Source organism: Pocillopora verrucosa, chromosome 5 (genome assembly GCF_036669915.1).
Source record: "Pocillopora verrucosa isolate sample1 chromosome 5, ASM3666991v2, whole genome shotgun sequence".
NCBI lineage: Eukaryota > Metazoa > Cnidaria > Anthozoa > Scleractinia > Pocilloporidae > Pocillopora > Pocillopora verrucosa.
The window spans coordinates 14,183,014-14,193,561 of record NC_089316.1 but is presented as its reverse complement, the minus strand read 5'-3'; the positions used below and the strand labels follow the sequence as shown (position 1 = coordinate 14,193,561).

The window sequence follows — 10,548 nt, the reverse complement described above, 5'->3', positions numbered from 1 at the left end:
ATGGAGTTATCTGCTGCTGTGCTATCAACCAGATTAGACAGACTGATTCGTGATGAAATCAGGTACCCCATAAACAGCTCTGTTTTCTACACTGACAGTACATGTGTATTGCGCTATGTAGAGAATGACAAGAAGAGATATGAGACCTTGGTCGCTAACTGCGTATTGGCGATAAGTGAACAATCCCTGCCCTCTCAATGGAGGTATGTGGACACAAGGCTTAACCCTGCAGATGATGCCTCACGAGGAATTTCCGCTGGCGACATAGTTCAGTCTACACACTGGATTAAGGGCCCCGATTTCCTCTGGCATGATGAAGCAACTTGGCCTCAGTGTCCTGCTGCCATGAACGAAGATCAGGGGAAAGACTACAATTTAGATGTAAATAGAGCTCCGTTTGTTAGCCTGGCTTCTGCTACTGCCACACCAATTGATTCCATGTTCGAACGGTTCTCTAACTGGCGTAAACTTAAAAAGTTCGAGGGTTGGATGCTGAGATCCAAGAATAACTTGCGAAACGCTGTTGTTAAGCGAAAGCAAGGAGGACATTCATCCCCTCAAAGTGGGAAGAAAATGAGACCTCTGGATGTTGAAGAGTTAAAGTCTGCCAAAAGAGCAATCATCGAAGTAGTAAAAATCGGCAGCTATCCAGATGAATGGTTGTCCCTAAAGAAAACAAAGAAGGTCAAGAAGGCAAGTCACGTGATCAAACTCGATCCAGTTCTTATAGAGGTTCTTGTGTGTTGGTGGCCGCTTACAAAACTCCCCACTCCAAGACGAGATGAAGCATCCTGCCATACTACCCAAAGATCACCATATCTCCAAACTCATTGTGCGCTATTATCACAGCACCAGTGGCCATTCTGGACTGGAGCACACTCTTTCCTTAATTAGGGAGAAGTTCTGAGTAGTACACGCAAGAACCTTGCTTCGATGCATCCTAAGCTCCTGTGTTGATTGCAGGAAAAGACAAGCTACAGTTGGCTAACAGAAAATGGCTAGCTCACCTGCAGATCGAGTGATCCCTTCCGAACCTCCGTTCAGTTATGTGGGCATGGACTGTTTTGGGCCCTTAGTAGAGAGAAGAGCCAGGAGTAGCGCCAAGAGCTAAGGTGTATTATTCACCTGCATGATGGTTCGAGCGATTCACCTTGAAATTGTCCACACCCTAGATACAGACTCCTTCCTAAATGCATTAAGACGATTCATCGCAAGAAGGGGAAAACCAAAACAGATCAGGTTCGATAATGGGGGCAATTTTGTAAAGGGTCAAAAGGACTTGCAAGAGGCGATTCGTCAATGGAATCAAGAGAAGATTCATGCATTCCTTCTCCAGAAGAACATCAAGTGGATCTTTGACCCACCTGCTGGCTCACATCATGGAGGAGTGTGGGAACACTGTATTCGCACAGTACGTAAAGTTATGAAGGCTTTCCTTAATGAGCAACCCTTGGATGAAGAAGGTATTACCACACTCATGTGCGAAGTAGAGGCTATCATAAAATGGCGTCCCCTAACTAAAGTGTCAGACGACCCTAGATATCCTGAGGCCTTGACTCTGAACCATCTTCTACTCCTCGGCTCGGGACCTGCCCATCCCCCAGGTATCTTCTCCAAGGAGGACTGCTATTCCCGACAGAGGTGGAGACATGTCCAGTACCTGGCTGATGTGTTTTGGCGATGGTGGATGCAAGAATACCTTCCCTCACTCCAACACTTCTCCAAAGAAATGGAGCCACATTTCACGTAACTTTGCCGTTGGTAATGTCGTGCTTATGTTGGATGAGAATGCTCCTAGACGTTCCTGGCCTCTTGGATACATACTGGAGGTTTTCCCCAATAAGAGCGATGGCCTGGTGAGAAGTGTATAGCTCAGAAGGAAATCTTCGGTTCTTGTGCGTCCTATCGACAAGATCGTGCTGTTGGAAGCTTCCTGAACAGGGATCTCCCGAGAACCAAAACTGATCTTTAGAGATCTAATCTTACTGACATTTAGTTTTGTTTTTTGGTCTGAAGCGTTTCAAACCTCGTGTTATGATTAGATAAAGGCAATGAGCTGTTTAAGCCTTTAAAGGGGCCGGAATGTTAGTTTGGAAATGCGTAACTTGTATACTTTTCTGTTAGGTTTGTTCCGGTCTATTATTTCTTCACTGGTTAATTATTATTACTTAATAAGTTTTTTATTTCAATCAGTTTCATTTAAGCACATGTACTAGATATTATATTTCATATTTCATCGCTACAAGTTGCTGTCGACACCATCAATTTTGTCTGCTATTCACGTACAATCCGCTATCGGCGATTTATCTACAATCATTAGGAGCTAGACCAAATCCGAACCACACAAATTCAGCTACAACATTACCATCAATCATAACCACGCTATCTTCAATCTTACTTCGCCCTCTTCATCTCCGATTTCACACCGATCTCCTTATTTCGTTTGTAATTTTGATTCCTTACTTCATTTGATTAAACCGTGAGTTATATTGTGCGTTCGGATTGTCTTCTCCGCTACACTAGTAACCTTTAAAGGTTACAATAAGATAAACTCCAGATTTTATATCATACCTTCACAACGCTTTTCGAGTCTCAGGAATTCTGTAAATGGCGCTTTAGATGGAAAAATCGGAAACCCTTTTTTTGCGTGGGAGGGGGGGGGGGAAGGAGCATGGCTCTGGACCCCTTGCGCCATTGGCGTTAAAGGTTACCATTGGCGTTAAAGGTTACCAGAATAGTGTACAACCCCCCTTTAGAAATTCTTGGATCTGCCCCTGATGCCAAATAATGGTTGGTATTCTAACCCAACTCTTTATCAGAGTTCAGCGATTGGAAGATGTAGACTTTAACCTGAAGGGAAGAACATTCTTAAAACACATTCAAACAAGTGCATTGCCAAGGCATGCCTTTACACCTCTAATTGTTTTGGAATAGAATTCTCATAAGTTCCATTCCTAGCTGTGGATTAAGAAAAGGCAACGATAATGATAGTAGTGGGTTGATCAAGTTAATTGGTAATAATGGTATGACATTTTGATTGCTTGCTGTGTTAAGTGTAATGGGATGTTGATACTGTTCCAGCAGTTGATGTGAAGACCTTTCAAAGAGTATTTTCGTTCCGATCAGAATGCCCATCCTTGGGAGTCTTGAATACTTAAAGTAATGTGTAAAGATGATTTCAAAGGATTGTTGGCTAAGTTCTCACAGCGAAAGCAGCCTACTTACGCTTCTGAGTTATAAACTGAAGGGATTGTTGTCAAACATGGGCAAGTATGTTAAGGGACGTTGTCATGACATGTAGAACTTCTCTAGATAATGAATTGACTTTGAAAATAGCATTACTCAGTAAACCCAATCTTTTATCATCTTCACTCATGTCAGAAGGAAACTGAAGCTTGTAAATAACTTGTGTGGCACTCAGTTGATCTAAAACTATCTTTGGTCAGCTGATGACATCCTGAATGATAATTCATTGAATTACCATCATTTTGTTATTCTAAAAACTGCTGAAACCTTTCTAAAGATCCAATAAAACTGCATCCAATGCATCTGCTCCTTTTTTAGGGGGGGGGGGAAGAGGGAAAGAATGTAAAAGACACTCAACATTTTCTTTACCATCTGCACTGATCTCCACAGTAAGCTTTTAGGAGAACAGGGAAAGAGCAGCCTGGGTTAACAGGGTAAGGCATCCTGGGGAGAGCTGCTGCTTTTTTCAGGAAACATCTCCTTTAACAGATCCAGTCCTTCCTGATTGGTTCCATGAAGCCTTCATATAGATGGGCCAGCAATTGAAAGGTATGAAGCAGTTGTGTTAGAGCTACATTTCTCACCAGGAAGTTAACTTGAGCTTGAGGCTCCACCCTATGGATGTGAACCTTGGAGAGGAATGTCAATGTCATGGTAAAGGGCGGTAGAGATATCACTTTCTGATTGAATATAAATGCTTCCCTGTCTAGCAAGCCTGAGGACATGTGAAGCAGTGAAATACAGGCCATGGCTAACTTTGGTGATACTATTCATTCTTAGTAGGACTTCATGAACTGAAATTTATCTCTCCAACAACTCTGATTTGAGCCCTGAAATCTTCCTCTTGCAGAGACTTGTCAACTGGGAAGGCATGTATGACAAAACCGCTGTTTTCCGTCAGCCATTGCATTTGATGAATGAGTACCAACCTTGCATCAGGGGAAGGCAGAAGGAACACATCTTTATGCAAAACATCCTTTTTGGCCTTCTTGGGAAGAGGCTTCTTACCTCCGTTTGATTTCCCACCAAATGACAATCTCTTTCCAAATGGTAGGAAATAAGTTTCACAACTGAGTGGCCACTGCTGTGTTATCTGTGTCAACACTGGCCATGGGCTTTGCAATGGTCGGTAAGGACAATTGAATTGTTGGTAATGACCTCAACTTTAGCTGTAACAGTGGTTGCTCAATTGATTACACAGTTGTATCATTAAAATTTTCAAGTAATGATCTCCCCAGTATGCGATATTTGAGTCTCTTGAGAACCTTCTTTGCCGACTGTCATTGCAACAGGATCCTGTGAAAGAAGAGCAAAGACCCTTGGAATTAGGTTTATAATGGAAAATATACAATGGAAGTTATACTGGAAAAATTGGCAAATTTCCCGATTGGAACTTTATATGGATATTGTATGGATTTTTGAGTGGAAATTGACTATTTTCCAAAGATGGAAATAGTACAAGTTTTCCAAACATGGATTTTTTCTTCATACCAATTTGGATTTTTAAGATACCGAACTTGGATTTCCAAAATTTGGGTGAGAACATCATACTTGGAAATAAATAAAACCTTGAAATTAAGAGATCCGGGTTCAAGTCCCGAAAGGGCCTGGATTTTTTTTCAGGTCCTATTTCAACTACTCATTTTAGTAGTTTTCTTAGCTGGGAGGATCTCTTAATTTCATCTCTTCACAGCAGTGCAAATATATGAATTTTCATATATCTAAAATCATTAAATAAAACCTCTTTTGGATTTTTTGGTAACAGGTCAACATACTGGGATTTTCCTTCTCCCAAACATAGATTTTCTCTTTTCTCCTACTTGGATTTTGAGGGAACCCAATAAGTAAAGTGAGAAGACCACACTTGTGTATGTTGCTATTAAATACATGTTTGTATTGTGTCTAAACAAATTTGGTTTCTAAACATTTTCCCTATTTTGGAAAGATGGAAAACCATAATGGAAAGTAATGTAATTCCATGGTTGGTATTCAGCATACCAAACTAGGTTTATGAAGTATTTGCAGCCCTCCCACCTGGGAAATTTTAATAGCCAATCTAAACCACGGTAAACTATATGGATTTGTAACACTCCAGCTGTCTATTTCTTGGGCCAAGACCAATGTAATGTAACATATCTAACAGAGTAGAAAAATAAACAGATTTTAGCAAACTCTCTGCTAATTTTTTATTGTAACTTCAAAAATATCATCTACTTTTGCATCTAAGCCAATAAAATTGATGCAAATTAATATAGATTTATCAAATAACAAAGTTGCTGACAATAACTATAACTGAACTGTTGCATGCTCATGCATGTGACAGTGTTATTTGTTTCAGGTAAAGTAGTTCAAAGTTAATGTCGACTGCTGCCCTTCACTATAAGGTTATCTTGAACTGGGCTGACAGATACATGACGAAGTTAAAAACTGTTCACACTTCATGTACCAGAAAAAAAGCAGTAGCAAATTCTTAAGAACTATCCTGAAATAGAATGCTCTCTATTGCATTGTGAAAAAAACATAGTCATTAAAACAGACATTGCCTTTGGTTGTTTCAAACATAATGGATTGGTCCAACGTTGGATAAACTGCAAATGTTTTCAGACAAACATGGGAAGATAAAAAAAAACAATATTATCTGGCCCCGCCGATGCACTTTCAGCTTCAAAGTCAACAGTAACTCTCTGGTCCTGCAGGAGTACCTTGCTCCACAGAAATATTACAAAATGCGAACATCTTCACCTAATTGTGGCTGCAAGACTACTTAAACATAGAATACAGTCAAGCATATATTTTAAGAAAATTTTGCTGTCATGTATGTACATACACAAGGTGCCCAAAAACCACAAATTCCCAAAAGATCTCCTTGAAAAATGGCAATGACAAAACTGAATTTTTTTGACAAGCATGTTAAAGATGAAAACTCAAGAACACTTCTGAGCCGAGCTAAATATACACTTAAACCTTAAATTTCAACAGTAAACTATCTAGCCTTGTAAAAGTATCTTGCGGAATTGGAACACATTACCACCTACTTGGTATGGCAAGTCTACTCAAACATCCAGTTATCAAAAACAATCCTGCATACCTATAAATCTAAGGTTGTCACTACTAGGCACATACTCAGCAATTAAGAGTCCTTAACTATAGACTCTTCCATAATAATCTCCTTGACTACTTTAACATCACCACGAGTCACTGATCACTGATCTTCCTCCTCCAATTCACGTATGGTAATGTAGCCCTTGTTGTGGAGTGAATTTGCAATCGCTCTGACGTGAGTCATCTAGTCCTTGCCTTGTAAAAGATTATGATTGAGTAGTGTTCAATGCTACGAGTAACTGTTTGAGACTTAGGCAAACTGGGTGACGGAGGGACAGGGGATACCAGTGGTGGCATAGTTGATGGCATAGCACAATGGGGTGAAGTTTCCATGTGAGTTTCATCGGGTGCAGGTGATGTAGGTGTTGCTGGTGCTGGTGACGGAGGGTTTTCCATTGACCTTGCTGGAGTCTGGGATATTGGAGGTGTAACCATTGATGAATTGGGTAGTAGTTGGTCGGGAAGAGTTGGCTTAGCCCAGCTGCAAAATGAAGAGTTACTTGAGTCACTTCGGGGTGGAGCTAGTCAAACTTAAACACGGTTTTGTCTGATTTGGCTTTTGCCATTATCAATGAGGTAGGATCAAAGACCAGCATGACCAACTATTTTTCCTCAAGGGTGGGTATGGAGTAAGAAGGTCGGATGATGACGTTCTTGACATTTTGTGAGGGGTCCAAACAGATATGAACTTTAGCTGGTTTATTGGCAGATATAGGATGCTCACGAACAACCATATAGAGATCCAGGGAGTTGGTTCATCTACTTGAATCAACTGACCAGTTTGAATAAGCTTATCCAAGGCCCCCTTGATAGTAGGTAGTTAAGGTGCAGCATAACGGTGGGGAGGTGCTTGGATGGGCTTCACATCGGGATTGAGGGTGATCGAAAAAGGTTCACTCAGTTTGCCTGAGCACTCAAACAATTCTGGATTTGCAAGTTTGATGTAATCTAGGGTTAACTCACCGAGAGAAGGAGAAGATGTTTGAGTAGACTCTAGGTGATTAGCAGTGTCCACATCATAATGGATAATGCCCTCATGCGGATGCTGTCAGCCAATCCTTAGAGGGGGGCATAATAATGCGCCGCAGTGATTAATTGGACAATAATCTTGTATGATTTCCCATGCCAAGTGTACTGTATTGTGGTTTGCCCCGAGGTTGGGATGACTGACTTTGAGTAGTCAAGGAGACAGACAGAGGACAGATCCACTCATACAGGGGAGAGCTTGTTGAGGTCAGTGACATGTATAGTGTTGCAGGAGTAACCAGAGTCAATCTGAGCCGTTTGGGAGAGGCTGGTGTGGAAGCAGGGGGACTGAGGTCAAGGTCGAAAAAGATGCCCTTGAGTGAGTCTTGACATACAACATGTGTGATGACGTAGGTGGACTGAGGATTGCTGTTCAAGTTCTGGTCTCCATCAGATACAAACTTCACAGAAGAAGCCCTGCAAACTTGCTGCCAGTGCCTGTGTTTGCCACAGCCATTGCACATGTCATTTGATGTGGGGCAGTCATGGCGAGTGGCATGATGCACAGAAGAAGCCCTGGCCACCCCCCAGTTTTTCAAATTTTGAATCCACTTCTAAGTGTTTTCTCAATAATGCTTTTCCATCTATCTCAATAAGTCTTTCCTTTCGAACACGCTACAAAGTCCGCACGGCTCAATGCAGATTTCCCTCCAAAGCAAATTCGCCAATGAGGGTGGGAACATTATTACACAGTTCTTTATACAAAGGCTGCTCCCATCTGATTGATTGCAGAAGCCTGCCATCCATTTGATCCATTGGCTCCTCAACCAAACTGATTGGATACTATCCTGTCAGACTGCGTGCTCATATGACAAAGATGGCGGGTCTTACACCAGCATCTTTGTGTTTCTGCACTGAAAGAAATTCCATTCATGCTCATTGCCCCTGCCAAGAATGCCATGGAAAAACTGTAAATTATAAAACTCGGGAAAGACATCTGTCAGCCTTAAGATTGTTGCAACAAGAAAATAGTGAGTTTATTTTGCTGTTGAATGTATAGAAACGCTTCTACAAACTAAGCTCTTGATCTATCCGTCAGAGCAGCTAGCTTGACATTGGCATAAAATACGTATAGGCTTACAATTTGGAACATGTTTAAATATTTTTTGATAACGGAGGTAAATAAGCACTGCTTTACTGATGAACGTAACAACAAGCAACGTCAAAACAGCCCCATTAAACTAGTAGTTTTTAATTGTACATGTATTTTGTAAACTAAGTTTTTGCAACTAGTGTGACAAATCTTCAACTAACCTCATGCAGGGTGGCAGTTTAAACTAGTTTTGGGTTTTAAGAAATATAAATAGGAAAAGATGTTGTGTCTGTCAAATAATTATTATGAATCTCGCACAAAGAAAACCAGAAAGTAAACTAGTAAATTATGATGATTTTGGTAAATCAAAAATGAAAACAAGATAGCGATGGAAAAATTTTGATGAATGACTACGACAAAGCTGAGGAAATGAATAATTACTTCGTAAACATTGGAACAAAGCTTGCTGAAGAGTTTCACCATGATTCCGGTGCATCACTTAACCAGCCATTAGCATCTGTTAACCCTGGAACTGCTGTGCTCGACCAGGTAGCCTTTTCTGAAGCACAAATTAAGCTGAAATTAACTCATATCAAACAGAAAACAGGTGGTCCTGATAAAATAACGTCGCGCGATATGGCCGTGGCTGCTGAGTTACTTTTTGAAGGTCTCTTTAGCATCTTTAAAAATAGTATTCAATGTGGCATTTTCCCCAATATCTGGAAGACTGGAGAGGTTGTCCCGGTACACAAGAAAGGGATTAGATCAGACTGTGCAAACTACCGACCGTTGACAATGCTTAATCTGAACAGCAAAATTCTGGAGGACATTGTCTGCCATTCCTTAGACTCTCACCTAAGAAGGGTGTCTCCACTGAATCACTACTTTTGTATTTAACTGAAACATGGAAAAAGGCAATTGATGATGGCTAGAAAGTTGGAGTTCTTTTTGTCGACTTTAAGAAGGCGTTCGACACCGTTGATCATACCATCCTTAAATCTAAATTGTCATTCTTAGGAGTCTCTGGTGTATTCCACGAGTGGATTGCAAGCTACATTCATGAAAGATCGCCATACGTCAAAGTCAACGACGCAATATCAAAGCTACGACAAATTCCCATCGGTGTTCCCCAAGGATCTCTACTAGGACCCAGACTCTTTTCAATATATGTCTACGATTTACCAAATTCGTCCGAAACCGGATGTATCCATATGTTTGCAGATGACACTACTATCTACTATATTGGGAAAGAAGTTGAAGAAATTATTGATGCGTTAAACCACATCTTAAACGACTTCAGAGTATGGTGCTGCAATAATCATCTGACTGTTCACACTGGAAAGACTGTGGCTATGCTGATTTCCAATCATTCTTTTGTTGGTCCATTGAGACCTGTTATGTTCGGAAATTCTTACATTCACTTCACTACTAAATCCACTTGCTTAGGGGTTGAAATCGACTATAAAATGAACTGGAAACCCCACGTAAAAGCACTGCACACTAAGTTTGGAGGAAAGCTAAAATTCTTGAAAAATTTTAAAGCCCTTCCCTCAAGTGTTTTAGAGGAAATATATTTTAAAGGGATTGTCCCGAGCATCACTTACTGCATCGCTATTTGGGGATCCTGCTCACCATCTACATTCTATATTTTAGAACATCTGCACCTGAAAGCAGCCAAACTAGTTCACAAACTCCCTACCGAAACTCCTGACACTGACGTTCTCGACCTTGTAAAATGGAAACCTCTAGTCTATATTTACAAGCGTAGGCTCACTTCTATAATGTACCAGATCTATCATAATAGCTTACCTGATCAACTCACAGCCCTCTTCAAAACTTGCAACACTAATACTAATTATAATTTAAGGCGCTCAAATCACTTCTCGCATGTATGGTAAAATAGCAAAATTGGCAGAAATAGAGTAAGATATAGAGGACCCATCGTTTGGAATTTAATCCCTAGAGCCATCAAGGACGCTTCCTCCTATCAACTTTTTAAACAAAAACTTAGACAAGCCTCCAAGATACTGGACCAACTCCAATTCGAAAAAGAGGCCTGTCTGATAACATCAAAACGATCAGATTTCTTATATTTTTAGTTTTTAAATTTTAATTAATTAATTTATTTATTTTATTTAAGA

General features: G+C 40.5%; 2 protein-coding genes across 2 annotated transcripts; both read left to right on the top strand.

Annotated features, from left to right (window-relative positions):
- Positions 1–894, top strand: LOC131798193 (uncharacterized). Its single transcript, XM_059115847.2, has one exon. The coding sequence runs from the start codon at positions 1–3 to the stop codon at positions 892–894; it is 894 nt and encodes a 297-aa protein (XP_058971830.1).
- Positions 895–1,132: 238 nt separating this feature from the next.
- LOC136280724 (uncharacterized) lies at positions 1,133–1,750 on the top strand. Its single transcript, XM_066166399.1, has one exon. It carries the CDS (start codon positions 1,133–1,135, stop codon positions 1,748–1,750), a length of 618 nt encoding a protein of 205 aa, XP_066022496.1.
- Positions 1,751–10,548: the final 8,798 nt, after the last annotated feature.